At 39.8% G+C, this 27,755-nt stretch overlaps 1 protein-coding gene across 2 annotated transcripts in view; it reads left to right on the top strand.

The window, feature by feature from the left end:
* hmcn1 (hemicentin 1) overlaps positions 1 to 27,755 on the top strand; it is an 81,409-nt gene that overhangs the window by 2,082 nt on the left and 51,572 nt on the right. For both annotated transcript variants that reach the window (XM_051377036.1, XM_051377037.1), the window contains exons 2-10: positions 14,915 to 14,985; positions 16,938 to 17,096; positions 17,187 to 17,309; positions 18,626 to 18,797; positions 19,668 to 19,774; positions 24,185 to 24,305; positions 24,460 to 24,723; positions 24,810 to 24,954; positions 26,397 to 26,518. In XM_051377036.1, the coding sequence (XP_051232996.1) occupies positions 14,915 to 14,985; positions 16,938 to 17,096; positions 17,187 to 17,309; positions 18,626 to 18,797; positions 19,668 to 19,774; positions 24,185 to 24,305; positions 24,460 to 24,723; positions 24,810 to 24,954; positions 26,397 to 26,518 (1,284 nt within the window). The remainder of the gene's footprint in view (positions 1 to 14,914; positions 14,986 to 16,937; positions 17,097 to 17,186; positions 17,310 to 18,625; positions 18,798 to 19,667; positions 19,775 to 24,184; positions 24,306 to 24,459; positions 24,724 to 24,809; positions 24,955 to 26,396; positions 26,519 to 27,755) is intronic.

Here is a 27,755-nt window from a genome sequence, read left to right on the forward strand (position 1 = left end):
ACCCTCACTAGGAAGAAGTAATTATAGGACTCTTCCTCTTACAGAAACCCGAAGCTGCAACAGCTTGACTCTGAAATTCGATGTTGACTTGTCTTAACTCTTTGTGTTTGTCCCTCACCACCAAGTGACGTTCGTTTGCTTCCTAAAATGTTTACAAGGATGTCAGAATGTGTTCTCCACAACCCCCAGGGGAATAGAGGAATGATTAGCACAGCACACTGCAAGCAGGGGTAGCTGAACATTTCCCCAAATGCTGTTCTGCCCCTGTCTCTCTCGTCTCACTTTTTGTCCTTCTCCGACAATATCCCAGACCCTCGGAGGGGATCAGTTTTGTTTTCGTAAGAACTTTTATTTAGGGTTTGTTTCATTCTCTGCTTTCCATCCCAACCCAGTGCGATAACGCAGTCTCTCCTGTTTGATTTGGCTCCTTTTAAATCAGAGGCCGGAGCTTCCCCTTTATTTACCCTGCAATCTGACACGGTAAACATTAGAGTGTGTGTTTGTGTATTTGTGTGTCTCTCGGCCTGTGTGTGTGCGTGTCTGTGTGTGTGAAGCGAGAGTGTCAGGAGGATGCCTGGATATTGGGGTCAGGCTTGTGTGGGAAGATCAGTCAGGAAGCCTCCCCCCTTTCCTCCATCCTGCAGGGAGAGAAAGAAAGAAAGCAAGAGGATACTTCACAAGTCATTTTACTGAGGCACAGGGGTTGTGTATTTAGCACCGCAGTCTGAAAACACGGTGGTGGAGTTGACTTGTTGGCTACCCTGTTGTATTATCATTTTGTACCCTGGTTACTTTTGAACATGGCGTCCATTTAATGAGAGAATCCACTGTACAACACCTTCTTGGACTACTCAAATAACAACTGTGAACATCTCTCTTCTGTAACTACAGTCCAGAGAACGATGACTAATCTGTCTTTAAGGAATCCGGTCTTAGGCTGAGATGTCAAAGGTGTACTGCAAGCAGACTCTCTGGACTCATGGAACATTTATTTGAGAGTTTACAGCCAAATAAACTTTATTTCACAACACTTACCATTCCCAAGCCAGGAAATGTGGCATTTACCTCAAAATTGATGTCAAATTGCGCAGTTTTCCAATTAACCACATATATAGAAACTCTACAATGTGTGAAGAATGTGCTTTAAGGAGTTGAGTTGACATGAAATTAAAAAAAAAGAGCATGTGTACACATATGTCCACAAATTTGTTTTCAGTGCCCTATAGGATCTTGCGTTGTTCATGGCTTTGCTGACGTCCATACACACACATGCTCGTCCTTGTAAATACTACCTTGCTGTGAGAGGGTGTGTTTGTGTGTGTCTTGTTCGTGTTTGTGTGAGTATTTAATTAGCTGCAGTTGAGATGGGTCAGAGCTCAGTGCCTTGAGTCAGTGGTGGGGGGCCTAGCACTCTCACCATAGTCGTACACATTCAGTGCTGTCAGAAAATGTAAAGACGGTGACACTTTTTGTTATGTTAGCTGTGGACTCTGGCATAATGGATTTAAAATGGAGCAATGACTGTAAGGGATAATGTTTTGACTCTGTGATCTAATTTGAGGATGTTTGCATCTACATCAGAAGTGTCACAGATTGATCCCTTTTTCATTGTGTGTATCACTGTAATTCTCCAACTTTAAATGTCAGAGAGCAAAGCAAAGTTAATATAAACTTAAATAAAGTCATTGTATTTGATATCTGGTTGCAAAGCCATTGCAGTCAATGAAGATCAGTCACAGACGTCTTGAAATTATACCATATTCAATTCTTTGCTAGTTTTGCCTTGCATGATTGTCTTGTCTTTATGTTTAGGCTTTTTATTCTTGTGCATTCCCCTAAATGAGGTTGACCCATACTGTTCTTCCAGTATGATGATCTAATGACAGAGATATTCTAGTTTGTAGAACCTGTTTTCTGGCGATGTCTGAAGTGGTTATATCTGCTCTCTTGGGAGGTATTCATGCAAACGTTTGTACATGCAAAAGTCTTGGAAGTAGTTATGTGAACTGAAGAATTTTAAAGTGAGCAAGTTACAAAAATTGTCAGATGCAAACATTAATTATCACCATTGGAAAGATGTGGGGGCAGTTGGTTTCAGATGCTGTTGGACAATTCGACAAGCACTTTGAAGCCTACCATTTAAAAGTCAGCACAACACAGCCCAAACAGAGAAACATATCTCTCCTAATACCTTCTGACTGCACTGGATGTCTTCAAGGAAAGTACAAAGATACAAGCCAAACAGAGAAGCTGAGTCGTAGACTGACTAACATCTGCTTGCTCACATCAAGAAGTTTAGACTCCGATCTTGACATCCCAAAAATCAGTTTCTGACGTCTTGCTCCTGTTTAAAAGGTATCTAGTGTTTGTTTCAGCTATGTGCTCAGTAGATTGGATACGCTGAGTTGATGGCCTACCTCACTACCCTTTTCCAGCAAGTCAACTTTAGTTAGAAGGACATGGACCAAAGCCCTGGGCGTTGAGTGATGAGAGGAGATGATGCGAGAGCTTCTACCTCCTCCGCCTGATCAAAGGCACTCATCTCCGAGCTCCCTTTGTTGGTGTTCAGCGTCCTTTTCCACCATCCCCTTCTCCCTTTGTTTCCTTCTTTCCAGGGCAGCAGTTTTTTGTCTGAACCGCCCCACCCGTGTGAGATTACAAGGAGCCTGCGTTTAGCTGGACAGAGTCAATAATGATGCTATTAGGCAGGAATGCCAAAAGAGAGAGGTGGAGAGGTTTTTTTTGAGAATTAGAGGAGGAGAGAAGAGTGTGTCAGACTACAATGTGTGTCTGTGTGTTTCATGTTCTAATAGACCTGCCCTGCAATATTAAAATGGCCTTTAATTTCTAGGACTGTACATGCACCTTCTGAAGTGTCCCCCCCCCCCAGGTGCTCTTAGCGCAATAGCTTACACTCCATGTAGCTTTGTAATCGGTGCTCGGGGGTTATCTCCCTTTCATCTTGGGAAGGCAGCACATACCTGAGTGCTGCTACAACCACACTTTAAAACATTGTCCATTTGGTTCCCTGTTTACAAATGTATATAATAACAGCTTTACAGATTCCAAGGCTAATATGTGTAAAGGATGCTGCTGGTGTTTAGGAAAGACACAGGTAGTTGACTTCTTGATGCACTGGTTAACATGAATCCATTTTACATGAATGACCCATATAAGAGGCATTTGTCAAACGTTTCTGGTACTTTGTACTCTCCACGATGTTGGGTTTGTTTTCCGTCCTCTGCTCTAAGCCACATCCTGAGGTCCTGAGGGTTCCTGTGCCCTGGTTGTGACATTCAGGGCTCTTTGACATCACTGTCTGGGCTCTCGTCAATATCTTCTTGACATTTTTTTGGCTTGTTTTTTTGCAGGCTTTTTCAGCTAACTGTCTGTGTGTGGAGGCGTTGGACAGATTGCAGCGGTGAAAATGAGGAGAAACAGATTGAAAACTACATAGCTGTAGGGGTATAAAACATTATGATTCATTGGTGGAAGTGAGTTGTGGCTCATAAAGGAAGAACAGGAAGAGTTTATGCAGTAAAACTAAATATTGTTTTCATCTCCCCAGACTGAGGAACTTGATTGATCATTTAATGATGGAAGCCTTGGGAATGCCACTCTGTTGCAGCAGCATTGGTGCCAACACAGAGAGCCCCAGGAAATAAACTGGCTCAGCTTTCAGCCATAATGTAATATGACATCACCCTGATAGGTGCTGCGTTGGTCCGTCAAATATGTGCAAGCTTACATCCTGGGTTCATTACTTTATAACATGCCGTATTTCAGCTGTTCACCTTGTGGCAATGATTGTAACCGTGATAACTTTCCAGACTTGTAAAATCCTGTCTCATAGTATTATAAACCACTGTGCAGTATTCTGGTGTCTGATCATATTTCATGGTCTCTCCAGTACCTCAAACCACACGCCACTATCAACTCAGCTCCTGGCATTTTTTCTGATCGGCCATTTAGATAAATAAAAGTCGATTTTTAATCGATTTTACATTTATATCTGCATCAAAAGCGATAGATAAGTTTTGTTTTAGATGTCACAAGTTAAAAAATAACTTTTAGTCTTTTGAAGGCAGTTCACTTCCCAGAGGAATCTGACCATTATCCTCTGTATGTTTATAAAACTTGCACTGTGTTTGCCTCATGTTTAAGATGTTTTTTTCCTGGTCTGGGGAAGACATGTTTACCTGACCTATCCCTAACTCTTACCATGTGTCCACAGTATATGCAGCTAGTCACTCCAAGTCCATTTATCTAGGAGAGCCGAGCACCCGAAGCAAGTCAGGTGATTTTGATAACAGCTACAACTGCTTGCCTTTCGTTGGTGGAGAGCAGCTTTTAAATGCTGTTTTTGCAGTTTGTTTTGTCGATTACTGTAACAGTGTAGTGAATGGAAACAGCTTCAGCCTCATAACACATTCAGAGATTTCAAATATAGTTATGAATAACACACTGACCCATTTTTATGCCCCTTCTCTCAACAAATGTTTGAGTCCCAAACCACTCTTTCAAAATCTTTACCCTGGAATCCAAGTGGATTGATTCCAGCTGCTCATTGCCAGCAATACCAGCTGCAGACATACGTACGCTGTGTTGTATATTAGTATTTGCCAGTCAGCATTTTTGTGCTTTATTACTCATAATAATAAGCAGCAACCTCAGCGCTTTTACTGTTGCCCCTTCAGTGAGGGCTTTTCTCAAATCAGCGTTTTTATTGTCAATTTAAACTTCACAGATCGATGTCTAGACATTATTATTAAGGAAACATTTTCCCAAAGGACTATTTTGCATAGTTTCATTAGATTTAATTGTTTTACATCATATTTTGGGGTCTGGGGGACTCATTGGAACACATTAGATGCACATTCATGTAGATCTGGTTCCAAAGTTGAATATTCCCATGGTTTGGTAAGGCATGACCTCATTTTCTTTACCGTGTAAACTGTTTATGTACATTTCAGTTGGAACATATGTTTTGTTACAGCAGCTTGGCTGGTGTGTTCAGAGTGACATTTGCTCTGAAACCATAAATACTAGAGTGATGGGCTTTTTCCCATAGAGTTATTTAGTCATCACCACATGCAGGCATTTATTTGAACTGGATAATCCTCTACAATATGTGAATGTGCAAGAGGCAAACCAGTGTAGGTACAGCTTCTCTTGTTTTGTAACCATAATTAATATATATTTTTGGTATATATTCAGATCCTTAATTCTAATTATTTCCTGACTCTGCAGTTCCCTCTACAGAGCTTTTTAGCATCTTTCAGCTCTTTCTTTTGGTTTTTACTGCTCACAACGTTACTGTTTGGATCACTTTCACCACTCTCATCATCCATATTTCCAACCTCAACTGGCAGCCATTTCCCAAAAAAACGCTTTGATAAACCCACTACACGCTACCTTCCTAGCTCTAAATGACAGACAAACAAAGTTAGAAACCAGCTGGTGAACACAGTGAGGCATAAAGAGCCAGATATTTCCCTCAGCAGTTAAGTCCACTTAAACATGTCAGTAAGCCAGAGACACAACTCCAAATGAATAATAATGTTGTTCCGTACCTGCTGGTTATATAAATAGGAAACTGTTTGCGTTCACTAGAACAACTTTATAAGGTGTTAATATGTCAGTATTGCTGCCAGAAAGGTCAATTATTGTTGCGTTCATTCAATTCTGTCTACTGTGCCAGCTTTATGCTGGAAAAGACCAAGCAGGGCATTACATCCTTGTAAAAAGTTTAATGATCTTATTATCACAGGACCACAGGTTTATAGACGTACGTGAGAAGTTTTCAGTGACAGTACATACTGTATGTATTTTTACAAAAATAGATGAGCTCATTGGTTGTTGTGGAAGGTTCTTTTTTCAGTGATGCTTTCTGTAATCAATCACGGAAATTGGTCTACGGGTATGCAAGAAAACACTGTACCTGTGTGCAGTGTGTCGTGTTGAGTACATTTTGCCTACTCAGTATTTACTCAGTATCCTCTTTTATGTCTTCTCATCTTCCCATTTCTCTTTCCACATCTATGGTTCTTGCACCCTCCTCTTCCAGACAGACCCGCTGTGTAGTGCTGAAGTCAAGTTCCTGTTTCTGCACCAGAGGAAAGGGCATAACGATAGAAGCAAAGGGATAGAAGTAGAGATGAAACAACAAGGCATCTAAGAATTTTGATTGACATGGAGGCCTGTGTAGATTTTAAATGTGTCCAAAACAGACAAGTGTTTAGGGAATCTGAATTACAGGCAGCAAGGCTGAAGGTCAGGCTGTCAGTGCCCTTTCCCCCTCGCCTCAGATGGGTATGTCTTGGGGGAAGTAATTTATTTAACTTAGGCCAGTGTTTCTCAAAATGTTCCATGCCACAGCAGCACACTTTCTATGTTCCAAAAATCCATGGACACTTGGACATTAGAACAAATATGCACATCTTAAACTGTGTTCATTCTAAAAATAGTATAATTTGGTGTGAAACCTGAGCTTGTTTTGGTGAACCTGGTATCCTGTGTCCAACTGTTGACAAGCACCTGCTGAGCTCATGGTCAACTTGTCTTAGAAACCTCAAATGGCTAAAGTAACCGACTTTTCTGTATAGCCATTTATAACATGAATTTTTAATTGTCAGAACACACCTGGGCCGTTCAGAAGGCGCTCTTGTGTGCTGTGGCCCTCTGGTTGGAAATCACTGCCTCAGACATCTGAGTGTGCATCTGTGTGTGGTCGGCAGTGCTGATCTGCTTTATCTGAGGTTTCTCTGTCTGCTTCAGCACGCACAATTAGAATTTCCTCAGTAAAACAAAAGAGCTACACTAAACAGGAAACACCACCCAGTCACTTTTGAGTGCTTTGGGATTACACATCGCTCATAAAATACTTGGTCATGAGTTTTGTGTAATTTTGTGGTTGTAATACTGATGTTGTTACCATTTATTTTCAAGCCCTCTACTTAATTTTTGAGGCAAATTAATGCGATTAAAAGGCCACATTTTAGTCCCATTTTTTCTGAGGGTGAATCATTGTGTCAGCCTTAGCCAAGTCCCAGGATTTTGGCTTTTATTTCTACAATGGATACCATATGTAGAAACATCACAGTGTTTGCCGTCTGTGTCGGTTGCCCTTTCAATGAGAGGCATTTAGACCCCTATCAGAGACTACTCTACCTGATGCCTCTCTAAGCCACAGCTTTGTCTTTTTCATCCTCTTCTCCCCCCCCCCAACCTTAATATGTTGTCAAGGCAATAAAATGAGCATCTGTCTTACCTCTTCACTGTGATGCATTGAGGGTCAGGGAAACCAGGGGTGGGGTCAGTTTTGTAAGCAGTTGTTTTATTCACAGGTGAAATTGATAAGAAGGTTAGTAAGATGTATCACAGCTTGACCCAGAAACCACTCCTATCAATCAATACTAATGGAAACAGAAAAAATTTAGCCTGTATGTAAAAAGTGGGGAGGTATTAACAGAACTCTAACAGCAATGATAATTAATCAGACCAGAACTTTTCCACTCAGTCACGTTCCTGTTTTCACAGCATTGTTTATGTGTACATCATTTGCTGTTGTCTCAGTTTGTGTCACTTGTAGTCCATGTATGAAAAAATGGACATAAGCCACCTAATTGGTGATTGCAGATTAGTGAGGACTGTGTGGGATAATCATAATACAAACCTGATTCTGACAGGAATGGAAAAAATCTAAGCAATCTTAAAAATACACCTTGATTGCCTGCATAAGGTTGTATTAAAAGATTTCAAAGAGACATTAACTCAAAGATCACCAACAATACTTGACCTAGCAGATTTGAAAACATTGTACACACCACCTGAAGTGCTGTGCTTCGATAAAGTTTCTATGGTCAGTAAAGTCAGCGTAACATTATTTGTTGAATTTGGGATGTTATGTATCACATTGCATACTTGGCATAAAATTCTAAAGCCTCATGGTTAGGAATTTTCACATTTACTCTATAGATATTCTGTTAAACATCTCCAGACAAAGCAAAACAGTTGAAATACTATATAAACTATCTGTTGGCAGACTATCCAAATAAAGTGTCTCCAAATGCTCAGTAGTTCAGAAAACAAAAGTTACATTCTGAAATAGTTTAGAAAGGTAAACCAATGTGCTCCAGATGGATTTATGTATTGTTTACCAAGTCTGGACCTTTTACAGATCACAGAGTTCAAGAGCACGGCTAACAAGTCAACCTTGAAGACAGGGTCAAACCGGGTGTCAGAAAATTATAACTCATTACTTCTTGTGGGGCTTTTCTTTGAATCCCATACAAGAGCACATACATCTCAGCTTCACTCAAGTCACCAAGACAGTTTTATTTATATAGATCACAATCTGTACAGCATACGGCACCCTATAAGACATTCATTTTGAATATATGCCATGTATTCTTACACACTGCAAACTTAATACAGCTTGGACAAGTAATACATGAACTTTATGTCCCGCAAAACTCAATAAAGTACAAAGTGACACCAAATAGTGCTCTATCTTGTTTTGAGCAGTACATTTTTCATGTAGATTTGCCTTCTTCCACATTTGTCTGCGTTCGTCTCTTGTGGCTGGTATTCAGACACAAAGTCTAGGCGGTCACCCAACCACACAAACAGATTACACTCAATTCTCTCTTTTTCTTTCATTTTACTTTGTAGAAATCCGCAAATCCAAACGTCACATTCAGTCATTTATGGCTTGTGGTGAGGATTAGTCTAAAGGCTATGACTACCAGCATGTGATAATGCTTAGTATTAGCATATGGATCCTCAAGAAATTACATCTTTGTTGGGTCCACTATGCCTCTGACCCCACCCTTTCCAAAACCAGATGTGAATGGGGTATCAAACAGAATGCAGCAACAAGTTGAAATAATCATTAAATTCCTTAACTTTTCGGCCTCTTCTAGATAATGTTTATTTATAATGTTCATGAGCGGTAATGGCACACAGATGGCCTGTGTTGACAGATATTTAGCATCTGGTCAACCACAAGACTTATTTCCTCAGACCATTTTTAGTGAGTTACTGTTGTCAAAGACTTTAAAAAGGATGGTGAAAGAAGTTTTACATCTACGCCAAAACTGCTCAGCTACAGAATATAATTTTGTGAAACAATGTAATATTAGTTTGAACCTAAACAGGTGGAGCAAACCTCATCGAGGACATGTCTCAGCAGTTTGCATTCAGCATCAGATATTGCACTTCATTAAATACTATTTGGCATGTAAAATTAACAGTATCATGTTGAATTTCCTTTAAAAACAGATTGAAACCATTAACACAGATTTACACAATTATTTCAATACTATTTCTTCTTTCCTGGATAGAGGATAGTGACAGGAACAATAGGAGACAACTATTGTTGATACCTACAGCAGTATTTCTTTCTTTAGCTTTTTATTATCATATATGTGCACAAGCGTATACACACACTTAAGCATATACATAAACAGGCAGGAGATTTCCTATGCTGCAGGGTCGCCATGTTCCTTTGGTTGTATGAATGGCCACACCGCAGAACCACACATCCCAATAAATGACAATCATAAATGTACACACACACACACACACACACACACACACACACACACACACACACACACACACACACACACACACACATACGCACAACACACACTTAATTAAGATCTACCCTCGGGTTGCATCCTCTTCTGTGTTCTGTCTCTAGCACCAGTTATCAAATCAGATTGATGACTGGCAGAGGGTTCAGCACTGTCATCTGTCTCTGGAACATGCACCCCATCAGGCCATGCATCTGGAAGGGATTACATGCCTGTGTGTGTGGTATGTGCATTGGTCGGGTCTCTCTATATGGTTTGTGTGTGAATGGCTTTGTGTGATCATGTGAACTCTTGAGTGCCATTAATGGAGATCTGTGGTTTTGTGGCCCATCGTCCCGAGACACATCCAATTGCATCGGGTGAAGTGAAAAAAGAGACGCAGCTAGCAGAGTTTAGCTGCGTGGTGGTCCTGCTCTCTCTCTCTCTGTTAGTTGTGGGGAGAAGTTTCCATCACAAGTTCAGTTTGTGGTGGGTTAAAATCAAGCCTGTTGTCAACTCCGTCGCTCCAGGCTAAACCTCAGCCGTTAGATGGCAGCTGGTGAAGTCAGACTGGGTAAAAGATGCAGGAAGGGTAAGGAATGAAAGAGGAAGAAGAAATGTAGAGAGAGGCACTGTAATAAGGGACAGAAAGAAAAAAGCAGAGGCAAGATTGGAATTGATTTTGCAGCCTGGTGACTGATAAGCTTTGAATCAGATCCAGAGGAAAGAGCAAAAACAGAGATTGTGAATACGGTTTACATGAAGCCAAAATATGATCTTTTTATGTTGACAGTTAAAAAGACTTTATTTGAAATAAATGGAGATTATTATCCCGTGAGAGGTCTAATCACTTCCTCTTCACTGCGCTTTCCCATTTTAAATAGGCAACACATATGAACTTGGTAAAAAGCAGGAATTAATCTTTCACAAGGCTGCAATTTCCTGTTTGGGAAAATCTTTCAGGCTGATTTCACCACCGGTGTCTGAGTAAAGCTGGCCAATTTGAGCACATTTAATTAGGGATTTAGATCTCTATTAAAAAGGAAAGAAAAAAAGGAAGAAGAATAAAAAGTTAACAATAAATAATAAAGGAAATAAACGTAATAGTTGAAAAGTAATGAAAGGGAGAAGTAGCAATTAAGAAAGAGAATGTGAATTAAGTTGCACATTGTCTTTGTATGTAGTGTACTTCAACCTGTTTAGTTTCATTCCCAAGAGATACAAATGTGTACATATATTAAGAGTGATGGCTGCTCATACTGAGGTAATTACAGAGCATTATGTTGTTGACCTTTTATCTACAGTATATTTGTATGTGTTTGTGTAAATGGACTTGCATGCCTTACCTCACATATGTGTGTGTGTGTGTGTGAAGTATGCGTAGTGCTGGACACTTTCCCCACCGAGGCTCACTAATTGCACCGTGTGCTGTTTCACATGTGTTTTCTCAGTGGGGCTGATTAAGTGAATTATGCCCCATAGCTGACGGTCAGGATGACAGCCACTCTCGTTCTGGCAGATTTAACCCTGAGTCAGCAGAATGACAGAAAGCAGTGTGTGTTTACAGCCTCTTCTGCTGTTAAGTGCTGTAACAGCTACATGTTGTGTAACCTGTTGGATTTTTGTTGGACAGGGAAAGCCGAAGAACCTCCTTCACCTGACCGTACATTTTTTTGTATGGAGTGAATAGCTTATACTAGAAACACGCAGTGGCTCAAAATCTGTTTGAAAAATTGGGCACATTGGGTACATTTTGTCAATAAAAATCTTGAACCATGAATGAACCGTTGCCCGTAAATAGGGAAAAGAATACAACCCTTTGTGATTGTGTTGCTGTTGATATTGATGAGCAGAAGGTTCAGTTTAGGGGTTCCTCAAATCGCTGTTGGTCTCAGCATTGGTTTTCTGAAAGCTTCGTGGTTAGTCTTTTATAAACCAGAGTAATTGTGAGTTAGAAATTGCCTTCAGGAGTGAAAAAAATGAAAACAAATGTTGCAGATGGTAAATGTGATTGCTGCCACTGCTGACAGAAGGTCCTGCCAGCAGCAAACACAGAGCACTTAAAGAGCATAACTTTCCCAAACTGCCACATCATATCATGGTTACAAAAGAAATGTCAGTAGTACATAGTACAGTGTCTTTTTCAATTGTCTATCAGGTACTGTTGTGAAGCTCTCATGTCCTGTGTATTGCTGCCAAAATTCAGGATTTATTTGGTTTGAAGACATTAACGGCTGTGACCTTTCGATGCATTGGCCTTGGAATTCCTTGCTGATGATGTTGTAAGGAAAGAGAAACTCACTTCACAGTGAATGCGTGAGTGATTCCCAGCAAATTACTTTAAGGCTGGATGTTAGTGGAGGTGAAATTAAGTTTGTCATTGGACAGTTGCCCAGTTTGTTCCATCCCATTAGACTTTCTGTGAGTGTTTAAGCTTGCACGTGATTTGCAGATGCACGCTTTAAACAGCCGGCAGTACCGATGAATGCTGTGAGAGTATCGAGGTGGAGGCTGGAGTGATTTGTTTTTTTTGTTCGTTTATTTCAAGTCCACGTGTGTCAACAACTTACACAACAGATTACAGGATGAGATGCTGATCTTCACTTTGATTTGTTTGTTTTGGTCGTTTTATCTCCTTTGTTGTTCCTTCTTGTCAGAGTTTAGAGCATTCTTTCACTCTGAGTTCATTCACTTGGCCATGTTCATGCCACTTATGTGTTTTTTGTCATCACAGAGAAAGCATCAAAACTATTTCCTGTGTTGCATTCTCTTGTATATGTAGTCATGTAAGGTGTGTTCTCAAACATTTTTTCTTTATGACATTTAGTGGGTAAATAAGGAAAATAGCTCTGGTCCTTAAAGTCTACTGAGTTATCCAAAATGAATTTGTCCATTTGCCTGAAAAGGTACTATATCCTGTGCAAAAAAAAACCTGGTTTGACTCTCTAGACCCGCAGGGAGAACCTGTTTTTTGGAAATGAAGCAGTAATGATTTCCCTTCCCTTAACCACAATTCACAAGGTGCTCTTGGTTAAGACACTTAGCCCCCAACAGTTCTAGTAGACTGCTGGGACTTGGAAGCTCCCAGGCATGAATATTTGTAGCTTTTATACTTGGCTCCTGGCTACAAAAAGGAGCACGCAAGCTTTGGTTTTCTAAATGTGGATAAATGCATATTTAAAGCAATGAATAACAATGAACAGCAGCGCTATCTTTATCTTGATACGTCAAAGTCAAAGATCATTACACAAGTAGAGTTTGAAGAGTGAGCTTTATGTCATCTCATACTGTTTAGAGGTCATGAGTATTAGCAATGGTTTTCCACAGTGCTGGTACAGTGCTGTGGTTAGGGGCACCATAGCCAAAATAGTCTAAAGAATACTTACAACAGCCATGGGAACTTTTCCCATAAGGAAAGAGATGTCAGCTTTTCCATCTCTAAAAAACTTTGGCTCGAGATCCATGTTCCGTTCAGAGCAGCCAGACACATTTCCATGTTAGTTTTAAAAAGCGTCTCTGATCGCCGCAAATGTTCCTTCACTCCACCTTGAGGATTTAATAGGATGCCAAAATCTGGGTCATTTGGAAAAAGGCTTCTTGCTTCTTTGTGTATGTTATTATAGAAATTGAAAGTGCTCGTGGAGTGCTTTTCAGGAAGAAATGTAAGGTGATGCTGGTTGCAAAAGAAAAAGAAAATTAAATGTTTCTGTTTCCTCATAGCATGCAGTGTAAAGTCATGTCAAATTCAACAACCATAAAGGTTTTACTTTGAAAAACTCTCCTGAGACAGGAGAAGAATAGAAAGTTCTCGATGAAAAGTATGTTTAAAGAGTCTCAGCACTCAACTCAACAGCTAAATTTTTCATTTGGGCACTGGCCTCTTGACAAAGCTGAAGACTGTTGTAAAACAGTTCAAACTGTATCCTTTTTCAAAAGTCAGGGATCCTTTGAAATTGCCCTTTCTTCAACAAGGGAAACCTTGTTTTCCAATCTGCTTGCATGTGCAGAACTCCAGTGTGTGTCTGTGTGTGCCTACGTGTGTGTGTGCTTCTTTGCAGCCCCTCATCAGGCTCATTCCACAGCACAGCTGCAGTGGCTGAAGTCACACAGTTTGACTCAAGAAGGGGCTTAGCAGCTCATTAACAGATAGAACAAAGTAAGCTGAGAAACAGCAGTGACTACCAACACTGGCAGAGGTACAGAGCACTGGCCATGTTGTCACTATGTGGTGGTGGTGGTGGTGCTCCATTTTTATGATACAGTGAAAGATGGCCTCACTTGGACCAAATCCTAAGCGAACATTGACACAAGAACGTAACAATAGCTGAACTGAAAAGTATTTTGTCTACAACCACAGAGGAACCAATAACACAATGAATGGCAGGGACAATTGCACCTTAACTTCTATCTGTATGTAGAGCTGCAACGATCAGTTGATGAATTATTTATTCAGTTGACAGAAATGAATTGGCTGTTATTTTGATAATTGGTGACTCATTTTAGCAATTTTACAGCTTCTCAAATGTGAGAATTTGGGACCTTTCCTAACTCTACCCGCTAGTAAACTGATTTTTGGGGGTTTTAGACGGTTGGACAAAACAAGGCATTTCAAAATGTCATCTTGATGAATTTTGTTTTTGTCTGAAATGTTTTCTGACATTTTATATACAAAACAGTTAATTAATTAATTTAATTAACTAAGAAAATAATCTGCAGATTAATCAATATTGACTCGATTTAACTTTGATGTTAATTTTGTGCAACAGTGATATGCGTGGATAGGTGATTCAAACAAATATATTGGATGAGAGACAGAGAAAAATAAACCTAAGTGAGAGTAATGGACTCGTTGCTTTTTAGATGTAGACTTTTTTTATTCCTTGACGATAATGATTTCATTATTTGCATCTGTCTGCATTAGTCTGTCCTGTCTTCCAGTATTCCCTAAATTCTGGTTCATGACATATAGATGATACCAACTTTTCATCATTATATCTGACATCTGACTGAAATATTTTAAGACTATAATTCCAATCTTCCGTGTCATTCCTTTTATGTTTTTCCTTTATCGTCTGTCAGTCTTCTGAATCTTTCTCTCATTTCCTTTTTTCCTTTTCTCTGTTGGTTAAATATATCTCCTTTCCTGAAGTTTTTGCTTGCTGCAGTTTATATTGTGACATTTTAATCTGGACATCCGTACACATCTGCCAAAACTAATATTTAGCTAAAAGAAGAGTTTAGGAAACAAAAATGCTTTCAGTTATTCATCTGATGCAGACTTCAGCCTGTGGCCTTATTAATCACAGAGTCTCTTTCTGTTGTTTTTTTTTTTGCAGAGATTGGACCCGTAACAATCACAACAGACCCCAAGAAGTTCCAATATGAGCTGAGAGAGCTGTACGTTCAGGTGGGTTCAGAGATCACATTCATCAAACCAAGGAAACAGCAGCAGCAGCCTGGATGCTATAGCAGTAGCATAAGGTCATCTGGCGTTGATAAAAGCACCAGACTGTGGTCATACCAGACGTCTGGGTAGGAACGTTTGTTAGCTGATTAAGACCAAGCCTGAAGAAAGAAGTTTCAAACAATGATTTATTTTTCTTTATTTTTACAAGAGACTTGTAAATACTGTTCCCATTTCTAGTGGATTTTCATCTTTCATGCAATGTATTTATGGGCTCTAACACTCCAAAGCATTGGTCATATGTTGACCTTGATTTTACCAATGAAAAAGAAAACCTTCTTCATTCTATGTATATTTGCCTTCCTGCACCATTACAAACAAATGTATAAACAAAACCATACAATGACTAGAAAGCTTTGTTCTGCCAAGTTTGGTTTTTTGTATAATCACTTGGAGAGAGAAAGGTTGTTGTGCAGAAACCCTGTTGTGTACTACTTGAACAAAGCATAAAAACTACAGACCTGGTACTCCTTATGACTAAGGATGATAGACAGACACAGACAGAGGCAAGTAGCATTCAGAGGTCTGTCCTTTGAAGAATAAGATTTTGGCAAGTGTCTGTGCATCCTTGGCATGTGCTACTGTTAATCTGGTGTGCGAGCGTGTTGTGTGTAGCATGGAAGAGATCCAGTTTCCTATCACTTGCTGCTTCATTCCTGAGTCTGTTTTTCCTCCCCTCGCCTGTTCACCTGCACAACCCCTGAAGAGCTTTTGGCCAGTGTGCATGGAAAATACACTCTTTGGAAATTACACTATTCTTGAAATTCTTCTGACATGAATGCCATTGTGTTTGAGTGTGAAGATGTTAGGCAACACTGCACATTTTTTAAGCCACAAGAACAAAAGTGCACTTAGGGGTTATCAGGTTTAGTCTTGGGGGCAATCAGGGAATGGGGGAGTAGATATTTGGCCAAAGGGGAGATGTTGGGGTTCAGGAGAGACAGAGGGTTCCTGTCTCTTCACCCCCCCCCCGTGGCCTAAAATCATGGGTCACTCCGTTCCAGATGTTACTTTTGAGGGTAATGCATCATATCTAGCTATTGAACCCCCACACAGACAGAAATGTCTCTGTTGGAATGCTGGAGAGGACATTTGTCTTTGACCCCACCAACAACAGACAGATTGAACATTCACACATACTGTCACACATTTTTGTGTTGATTTTTAACTGCAATCCCTTTGTCTATTTTTAGCTGCATATCTAAAAGCTACAAAGTTCATTAGATATTAACAGTCTTTTAAATCTTTTTCATGATATAATATTAATGCTAATCATGGATTGCTGATAGGAAAGTCTGGCATCAATTCAAGTCTGGTATCAAAGGTTTTCTCATGTGCTGCTAATCGAACACTAATGTTAGTGCTCTAGTGCGTTCTAATTGTAATTTTTAATGTATCCATGTGATTAAAGCACGGAATCGACACTGCATGATAATTATGCATTACATACACTCATTAGGTATCATCTATACGATCCAATGCAATCCAAAATGGCATAAAATCTACTTGTATGATGTCTATAATGTTCACTTGTCGTCGACATTGTCATAGAGGTATTAAGTCAAGTTATAAGTTTTAGCATTCAAGTCGTAGTTAATGGTGGTGTTGTACTGGACTGCATTTTACTGATTTAATTATGACCTAAACGTCTAATTTACCCATTTCCAACATCAACAAAAACTGAACATTGTATAGATGTTAAAGCAGAGCTTTTGTATAGGATTGCATTATATTGTACAGATGTACCTGATGAAGTGATCATGTATAACCTTAGACTAGATTCTTTACCAAAATGTTTGCTAGACAAAATCAGAGCACTGTTTTGGTGGCTCACAAACTCACACATGCATATATACGTGTACACCATATGCTGATGATATCCTTCTCTTTCTCAGGGAGGTGGGGACTGTCCAGAGATGAGCATTGGTGCCATTAAGATTGCCTTGGAGATCTCCTTGCCAGGCTCATTTATTTATGTCTTCACCGATGCCCGTTCCAAAGATTACAAGCTGACCCATGAAGTCCTGCAGCTCATTCAGCAGAAACAGTCGCAGGTTTGGATGTTACTGCAATATACAGTAAGTTGTATACAAGTTAAGACGTAAAGAAATCACATTTTTATATCTGTGTATGTATGTGTGTAGGTGGTGTTTGTGCTGACAGGGGACTGTGATGACAGGACTCACATTGGCTACAAGGCTTACGAAGAGATTGCCTCCACCAGCTCTGGACAGGTCTTCCATCTAGACAAGAAACAGGTCAATGAGGTAAGTGCATTAGTGAACGAAAATCTCTATTCTCTTTGCTTATCTGCAGTTTTAAGTTTCAGAGTCAAAACTTTTGGGTTTCAAAAAGACATGCTTTGGTCACAGTATTAAAATAATTTCAGTTTGGCCTGGGTTGGACCCCTGAACCTGTGTAAATGAAATTGTAGTGGAAGGTTTTACAGCCTGTCTCATGTCTTTTGCTGTGCCCACGTTCAAGTCTGGACTCCAGAACAAATGTGCAGGAAACATTTCATTGATTGATGCATAGCGTAGCTCTTTTTAACCTTTCCAAGAAATGTAAATCAACAGTCTTGGACTGGGCAGTGAGTCAAAGCCAGAAGTTTGAATACTTTTGCTGTTTTATTACTATAAGATAAGAGTTGTTGCTAGGGGAGAAAGGGATTCTCGATTTTGAGCAATTTTCTGTGAAGACTGCATGAGAGTCCTTCACTCTTTGTCCCTCTTTTTAGTAAGAGTCTCATCACTCTAATGTATTTACTTCGCTTTGTCTTTCTGTCACATTTGCTCATCAGCAGCGTAATTTTCACTAAAAACATGTTAGTAGTCAGTAGCAGCCACAGCCACAAGGGCAGATTTTAAAGGAAGCAAGAAAGCTTCAGAAATGTAGTTTTGTAGCTAGTTTTGAGAAATTAGATCATAGTTTGGTTTGTTTGCAATGCTTATTCTAAATAATCTGATTTAAATTGACAACAGCTTGTTTCTTTAAGGTACAGATGGAAGGAAATACCTGATAAATCAAGACATTTGTTGTTGCATTTCAACAGTTCAGTCAAATCATTTATTTTTCCCTGTGCAACCAGCTTTACCTTAAGGCTTTCTGAAATGAATGCACTTTATCATATTACTCTCACATCTTAAATACCTGCTCCTTTACACATTCTGAGTTAAATAGCGTCTGGGTCTGGGTCTCACACAGTAGCTATTGAGGTCTCCATAGGGACACGGGGGAAAAAGGGGGGCAGGACACGGGGGAATGTGAGAAACTTCCTGATGAAAGCTTTGCACATGTTTAGGGAATGACCTTGTATGCAGCTGAGGGGGTAAAAGTGTGTGTGTGTGTGTGTGTGTGTGTGTGTGTGTGTGTGTGTGTGTGTGTGTGTGTGTGTGTACTATATAAGTGTGTGTTTGTTAGTTTGTAGATTATTCATGTTTTAAAATGAATAAATTGAGTCCCTTTAACAGTGTTATTTTTTTAAACATTGAACATTTAAATACATAACCTTATCTAGCTTCTATGCCATCATAGAGACATGTGTAATTCCTACATTCTTCACATTTCCTTCCCATCGCTGTAGGTTCTGAAATGGGTGGAGGAAGCAGTGCAGTCATCCAAGGTCCACCTGCTGTCCACTGATCACTTCACTGGGGTCAGCAACACTTGGCAGATGCCCTTTGACCCCAGCCTAAAGGAAGTCACTGTGGCCCTCAGCGGCCTAGCACCCAACATTGAGATAAAAAACCCACAGGGTATGATAAGTGTTATAAGTGTATGTACTTATTAATACATATATACAGATGGGTGACAAAGGAAATTAAAAAAAAAACTTAAGAACTGAGTAGAGCAACATAAAAAAATGCAGATGCTTGTATACAGGGTACCGGTGCTCACTGAATGGTATGAAAGTATGAAAATGATTTGAATTACATGTTTTGGTCTTCACAGTCACCAGATATTAAACTATCTGAACTTCTGTGGGAGATTTAGAACTGACATGTTATACAGCATTCTCCACCACATCATCAAAACACCAAATATACCAAAGTATTGTTTGGAAAAATGATCTTCCATTTCTCCAGTAAAGCAGCTCAGCTTTAAAGAGTCAATGGCAAGGAGAATGGATGCTGTTCTAGCTTCTCATGGTAGCCCAACAACTTACTAAGCCACTTAATGTTGGGTTTTCCTTAAATTTGTTGCTAACTAATGTCGCTGACTAGTCAAAAACTTGTATGTTTATTGTACATTTATTGGTTATACTGATATCTTAGTTACTATCTAAACAGTGGTGTCAGTCCCTCTAAAACAATAAAAGATAAAAAGCTTTTTCTAGACTATTGTGGATCAGGGTTCAACAAGCATGCATGAAGAGTTTGAAGAAGAGGAGGGAATCTTACTTTTAGGACACAGACCAGGTAGACTTAAAAGTGAGTACACCAAAAAACATCTCTATCATAGGACTGGATTGGACCATGTCCTGCATCTGTATATTTTGACAGCTAACATCAATATTTTATATATAACTTGCATCCCTGAATCAAGAAGTGTTAAGAATTCATTAGTATCAGTCAAAGGTGCAGAAAAGATGAATGATTATCTCCGTGTTCATGGTTTGCCTCTAGGGAAGGTCGTGGGGAAGAGTGATGGCCTCACTGAGCTCCTGCACATTCCCAACTCTGCCAAAGTTGTCAACATCAAGGACCCACAGCCTGGGATGTGGTCTATCAAGGTAAACAATTCATTCTTTACCTGGGAATGTGTGTAAAATTACAGGCTTCTCCTAACAATTCCCAGAGCCGAGCTGTCCTTTAAAAAGACTTACTGCAAATAGTTCAGTAGTATACTTGGAATGAGGTCACAACTCACACCCCGCGAGGGAGCTATGCCCTTGAGGAAGGTTCTTAAGTTGAATTACTGCAGTAATATATCAGCATGTTGAGGTACAGTGATATGTAATCAATTTAACATACGCGACGTCTGGTTAAAGAATCTCAGAGCAAACAAAAACATGATCAGAAAGACATATTTGAAATGATTTTTAAGACAGGCCTGGAAGATGAAGAAAAAGCACGTTCAGGACTACTGCTGTCAACACAACCTGCTTCATTTTTGTTTGGGGCACCCTTGCTGTTGTGTTCCCTCACAGAGTTAAAACTGTTGGCACCCTGCTGTCAAGGTAATGCAAAAAAAGGTCATACATTTGACTGTCCGTACTGTCAATGCCAGATGTTGGGAATTGACAAGCATTTTTACCTGAGTGATTTGCTGGAGGCCTCAATGGCCCCTGTATTCTTGCTAGACTCCTGCTGGGACACTTTCCCTCATCTCTGCATAGCTGTGTTATGTGTTAGCACCCATTTGATTTACAGGGGAAGAGATTAGATGAAAACTGTGTCATCTCTGTATTTCCGCTCAAAGAAAAGTTCTGTTGTGAGCATGTGAGGATGCATGCACACTGAACCTGGACTGTTGGTTCTTTTAAGGATTATTTCCCCTGATTCATTTACTTTCTTTTTATTCTACAAAATGTGGTAATTGTTTTTCATCGCTTGCAAACCGATGAAACAGCCCTGAAAGCGACTATAGTGTCCCTTTCTCGTTGAGCTACTTTTCTCTTCTTTTTGAGAAGAAGTTGCACCTTTTAATACCTCTCTAATCCCCTCTCAGTAGGGTCTTTATGGGTTTTATGGGAGAACTATTGTATTTATGGTTCAAATTACATGCATTAATTCATAAGGTTATCTCAAAAACTAACATGAATGTGGAACATACATTCGACCAGTAATGCATTTTGGTTTTGGAATGAGGTTGATTTAGTCTATACGATGAAACAAGGCCTTTCCAGCTGTGTCTACACTTAACCCTCAGGTTAATCTCATGCTGTGGTCTGTCACTAAACACCAGCGTACTGTATGGAGCCCTTTCTCTGTTCACACAGGAAAACTGGCAAGAGCTCAACATTTCAAACTGTAGCATTGCTGGCTGTCTTTGTCCTCCTGTGTGATAGAGACTAAAAAACACTTAACAATATGTTGCATTACCTCTGGCAGACCTTTTTCAACTTTTGATTGATTGTTTACATTGGATTTTGTTGCTTCATAACACTCGTTTTTTTTCTCTATCGGTGGGTACTTGTTGAACGAAACTCTGGGATTAAAATGTGCTCAACGGTGAATAGTTCTGCATAACTGTGTGTTCTGTTTAATATCAGTTTAAAACCACATCAGAAGACTTTGATTGAGGTTCTTTGCTTTCTTTGCCAATTCATATGGTGACCTGTTCCATGGACAGTGATCATGGAAGTGATGAGGGAAATCAAACAGACATAAAAAAGATATATTGCATCCTCCTGTCTTATTTCTGTCCTGTGTTTGCCTCTCATTCTGCTCCCTGTCTCATCTTTCTTCATGAATCTCTGTCACTTATCTTCTTTTCTGTTTCCTCATAAATCTTCCTCGCCACACATTTACTCCTCTAATTCTCTCCCACAGAGCACAGGAGGATCTCCTGTTCTCTCTTTAGTCCCAATACATGTTGTTTTCCCCATTTCTGCTCTTGGACACTACCTTCTCCAACATCAGTCCCCCACACTAATCTGCAATCTGGCCTGCAGACTAAAAATATCTCCCTCTTATCTGTAGCCGTGTTTCCCAGGACATCGAAAAGAAATGTGGATAAATAGTTTAGGGGGATTTCACTGTTCTGCCATGCTGGGTTTTAGTAAGGCTAATGGCCCGTGACACCCCACTGTAACGCCCAGGCCATAGATTGTGTGTGAAAAGGAATTTGATCCTTTTTAATCTGCCTTTAATTGGATGTTGAGTCGTTCTAAATCTGTAGTATATTCTACTGCTATTACTAAATGTAATCTACTTGCAAATACTGTGTTGGTGAAGAAGAAATAAAGACATGTTCAGTTTTTCTCTAAGAGGAAATGATGATGACCAGGTGTGCACCGAGAGATGTCAATCAAACAGTGGCCTTGTCGACAGGTTCAAATGCGAAGTAACAAGTGACAATACTTTCCCAATAACTGATTGTTCTTTAACCTTGGTCAAAATGTTACTGGAGCCATTGTACATGTCCAAATTAAAAATTATATATATATCTTTATTAGTAGTGAGCAGCTCTTCTATTTGTGGTTTGTGGGACTATAGTGTCTGTCAGCAACACTCAACATTGTTAGATGTATATGTTTTTTAAGTTACATTCCTCATCACTCCCTCATGCATTAATTTAAGCTTCATATTGAATTTTATAGCCCTTGATGATAGTTTAGAAACGCTGTAATTTTAAAAGCATGCAAACAGCTCAAAGGAAGAGCAGTGTGGGTGATCTGCCCTACTCTCGTTCTTTTTGTCTGCTCTCTTCTATTTCTGAGTCTGCTCTCTCTCCTTGTATTCTTCTGTCCTGATGTGTAGACAGCAGCCAGGTAGCCTGCCGAACACAAAACGCATCTAATACTTTAGGTAATGGAGAAGAAGAAGCAGGGCAGTAAATTGAAAGGACTTGAAGTGGGAAATTTATTTAAGAGCTTTCTCATGCCAAACGCAGAGAAAACAAAGACTAAACAATGTTTTGACCTTTGCACAACATCTTTAAGTTAAGTCCTCCTGTCCCCTTGTGGTACTTGATACCCATATTTTGCAGATTAGGGTTGAATGTAAAAATACATTTGCCTTATCCAGGATGTGAATCCAGATTCAGAGTGAACATTATATATTATACCTTGCAGGCATTGCTGTTGTCAGTGACAGGGTATATTGATATACATTTCCAACAGAAAGGCCATTCAAAATCAATAAAATGCAATATAATATAATCTTTAAAGAATCTCAAACAGTTAATTTCTGAAAAGGGTTTTTGCATGTTTGATGCAAAATGTCACATCATGATATATAGTAGGTCCGTTTTCTAGCAAATCAAACTATGAGAGTGTGAGTAAATAGTTTTCTCTTTGGTCTCTCTTTTAGTCTTTGGTGTTTTCATTTATCTCACCTCAGACACACGAGAGCTGATTCAGCTGAATGAGGGTGTATTTGAGACCTGTGTTGGTCATTCTGTCTGGGTGGGTGTGAAATTGGGAAATGAGTAGCTTTAATGACAGGGACTCTTCTTGTCTTTGGTAACAGCATGACCTTTAGAGGACCTCTCCCCTGATTATTGCCTCATTTACAACCAACTAAAGACCCGGGATAATTCCATGATGGCCATTAGGGCAGGTTTGATGACCACAGCATGTATTGTTTTTCATGATTGCTGGCATTAGCATTTAAGGCTCTGCCGGATCTCCTTTGTCCTGTTGTTACCTCATTGTTTGAGCTATTTCACCTCTAGCTTTTATCTGTATGCACTGCACTATCCTGTTTGGTGGTTTTCTTTTCACAGGGAATTTGAGTTTAGGTCAGGTATGACTCGCTAATTGTAAAATACAGTAAATTCACACAATTTCTTTCATTTCAGGCAATTGCAAATGACAGTTTAGGTTTGCATGCCTCTGCATTATGAGTCAGTGTCTGTGACACCTCCAGTGTTTTTTACCTAAGGTGAGGAGTTTCCACCTCTCACCAACCTATATTTCATTGTAATTACTCTGTCTCTGTTTCTGCAAAGCTTCAGAAGACCTCCATGTGATGAAGACCGCACGAGCCATTAGCCACTCTTTGATTATAGTGGTTGTGTTTGTGTAATTAAAGCGTGAATGTCAGACTGATTGGGTCATCTCTGAATTGTGAATGTTTTATAAGCTCGGGTGTGAGATATCCGACAGTCAGCCTTGACTTACTTAGAGCAGCTTGTCTATACATGCAGGGATGGTTGGCACACAAAAGGCTGTTACACAACAGTCCCAGTGCCGTGTCTGTCATTTAGACCACTCAAAACTGCCTTTGATGCAAAAATTCTTCTTTCTTTTGTTTTCTTGAGTTATATAAAACTATTAGCCATCAAGTACCCAACATCAAACAGTTTAAATGATGTGACCAGGAAGTGCTTGTTTATATGAATACTAAGACACAATCACATCAGTAAAATAAAGCTAGAAACACAGATGTACTAACTAGTAGTTCTGAGTCACATTACCAGGCTTGGTAATCAGTCCTGGACATGCATATCTTTTTGTCCCCTTTCTTCGATACAGACCTCTAGTGAAGGAAGACACTCAGTCCGTATCTCAGGTCTCAGTACCATTGACTTTAGAGCCGGGTTTTCCAGAAAGCCCACCCTGGACTTCAAAAAGACTGCCAGCAGGCCAGTTCAAGGTCAGTGAGTTCAACCTTACAAATTGTAAGAAAGAAAAGGGAAAAAAAAGACACCACAGCTGTTGTCTGTATTCATTTTCACCTGTTGCGTTCACTTCCATCTTTTAGCTTTTGGACAGAAAAGAATACAGTATATGTTATACCAACTTTCCAGGTATTCCCACCCACATCCTCCTGAACACCACCGGGCTTTCACCTCCTGCTCGGGCTGACAGGCTAGAGCTCCTGTCAATCATGGGCAAAGTTATCAAAACTTTGCCAATCCGCTTCTACCCCGAGCGCCAGCCATACGGCCTCTGGAACATCACCGAGTTCATCCCACCCAACGAGGCCTTCTTCCTGCGGGTGACAGGATATGACCTGGACGGTTTCCTCTTCCAGAGAGTCTCCAGCGTTTCATTCTCCAGTATTATACCTGGTCAGTGATGCAGGTTAACCCCCATATTTAGGACAATGTGATCAATTGCCTGAGTGATTAACTTTGTCTGCTGATGTCTCTTTTAGATGCCCCTAAGGTGCTGATGCCAGCCACCACTCATGGCTACTACCTCCAGAGGGGGGCTGTCAGCTGCCAGGTAGAGAGCCTGATTCCCTTCACTCTGCGCTTCAGCAGGGACGGCAGGCGACTTGGGGTGGACCAACTCTTCAGGTGAGCAGGGCCGGGGAGGACTTGGTGTTTCAGTTCTGGGATTGTGTTTGAAATTCAAGTCAAGTCAATATTATTCATGTAGCTCATTATGGGACAGACTGAAGCGTATTAATACATTTTAAAAATCAGCAGTAAGCAAGACAGTGTGCAGGAGTTCTTCTCATTGTTTTCATATATCACAAATCACACATTTTCCTCAATGTTGTTCCTAAATAACAGTCCCAAAAGTCAGATATCATGGAAAGGAAAGGAAAAGACGTGCTATAAAGTAATTGTCAATATATGCCAGTTCCATATGATGCACTTTCACCATAATGTTATTTTATCCATGTCCCATTTCCAGCCACATTTTTATGACTGTGCCTAAACTGTGATATGGGATACATCTGTTAAAGTCCTAGCCACCTTTTAAGCATTTCAGAAGATTATCACAGCAACACAGCATGTGGTTCATCAGAACTGTATTTATTGAGCAGCTTTATGGGTTGCTGTTCTACTGCCTCACCAGGGTTTGGAAAAAATCAGCCATGCAGTCATGTTCAAACCCATAAATGAGCTCCACAGATGCAGTATGTTGTTGATGAAGGGTTTGCCCAGTCTTCTCTCAGCCAATTGATGCATAATGTTTGATGATGATGCAGTAGTCTGTTGTAGGTTTGGGCAATATTTTAACAACAACCAGCAATTACAGATAACCTTATGCAGGTGTGTGCGACGTACACAGGGAGCGGTGGAGGAAACCGATTCTTCAATGTAACCCAGTTCATTCCATTCACCTGCCACTAGTGTACTAACTCATGAATGACTCTCTGAGCTATACATAAATAAAATTAAACTCTAAAAAAAACTCTTAAAAAAAATTAGTATTCTAACACCTATTTTCCTTATTAAACAGAAATACAACCAGACATCTTCTGAATTCAAGTTTCTCTCTTTTACTGAACTAAGACCAGTTTAATTGCCATGTTAACTCATCATAAAACATACTTCATTCAAACTCGTCAAAAACAAAATAAAACTCACCAAATCCGCCTTGGTTAGTCTTTCCACTGTTCCAACAGTCAACAATTTTGTTTTGTCATAAAAAAACCATAAATCACAGAGTTAGATCTGAAAATAGTCTGGCTCTACACGCTGTTGCTGTAGAATAAGTTTGTCCCTGGGCAGCGACTCTTACTTGTTCTTCATAGGCATTAAATTATCAAAATAAAATGACAGAAATCACCCCAAAAAACAAAACACTCTCCAGCAGGCAAACGGACTGGATCAAAACCTTTTTATCTCTGTTGGAGGAGGTTAAAACTCCCATATTGTGTTTCCATCTCTACACTCCTGTGTGACTAAATCTGACTGGATTTTCACCAGATCAAAGCATGAATTCAGCATTATTCTCAACAGATAGTGAGTATAAAAGTATTAAATGCTCTTCCTTTTGATTCTAGTGAGTCTGACAATGCATCATGGGAAATAGCCGAGGTAACTCTGAAGGATGAGGGCTACTACGAGTGTATTGCTATCAACAGCGCTGGGACAGGAAGAGCTCGCACCTTCCTGGATGTATCAGGTAAGCACTGTCACAGGATAATCACAGGCATTAAGTCAACTTATTTGGTGATTTACTTGTAATGCAGTAATTGGGAGTACGGTCTAACTTAATATAATAAAATATCCTGAGATCACTTTTGTTATGATCTGGCACTATACAGATAAAATGGAATAAAATTTAATCAAATTAGTTCCATTAAAATCATTATAAGCTGACACACCGAACTCTCTGTCAGAACAAATCAACTCTGTTGTGTACTACAATTATTTATTACATATTACTAATGAAAATGAACTGAAGCAAAAGGAATTTACAGAAAATTAGACAAAATATGTATTAACAAGAAGAAGAAATACCGCCCCCCCCCACACACACACACACAGGTCTATTACAACATTTCAGAAGGACTCACTACATAGACAGCAGTGTTGACTTTGGTCAATGGACTGTAATACTGTAGTTCATCTCATGGTGAGCTACCCTCCATCACAACATGTAATGAGCCAGGACTGTCAGACAGGAATGCTTCGGGGCTGGCAAGCATTAGACTGTCAACAAGTGTAATTGGTGTGTGATGGATCTACTTGCAGGACGGTGTTCGCTAGAGCCTTCATATCTGCAAATCACATGTCCTGTTTGCTCCTTTAAGAAAAAATGACAAAGCAGAAATTAATATTTAATATTTTTGGTTTAATGGTGCCCCTTAGTTTTACATACTATACCAATAGATATCTGTCTACGTAGAGGGATACATTATTTTGCCAGCCAATCAAATCTTGCATAAAACCATAATGCCAGCGTTCTATCATAGGCAAAACGGACTGTTGCACTAATCCAGACAGCAGCCTGCTACACAACACAAGGGCGACCAAGTAACCAAACAAATTAGCTGCACAGCTGCAGCACATTAAACAACATGTAAAGGTACCTGCAAGTGTAACCTCGGCCCAGTTAGATGCCGGTGTGGTCCTTGGTCTTCAACCGTCTGCCCATGACATGTCAGCTACAGCGCAAGTTTGTTTTCTTTGTCTCTCGTTCCCTACGGTCTGACACCGGCACTTTCCAGCTTACTAACTACTGTCAGTTAAACACAGACACTAATCTGATCCTCCAGCCTGATGGGAGGAAAAGCAGCATTTCTGATATTTCCCCCAAAGACCCTATTTCTTCCTTTTAATAAAAAGATTAACAATGATTTAAAAAAAACATATTGAAGTGTTATGGTAAGTTGTCCTTAATGTCCTATATCATGAAA

Source organism: Dicentrarchus labrax, unplaced genomic scaffold (assembly GCF_905237075.1).
Source record: "Dicentrarchus labrax unplaced genomic scaffold, dlabrax2021, whole genome shotgun sequence".
Taxonomy (NCBI): domain Eukaryota; kingdom Metazoa; phylum Chordata; class Actinopteri; family Moronidae; genus Dicentrarchus; species Dicentrarchus labrax.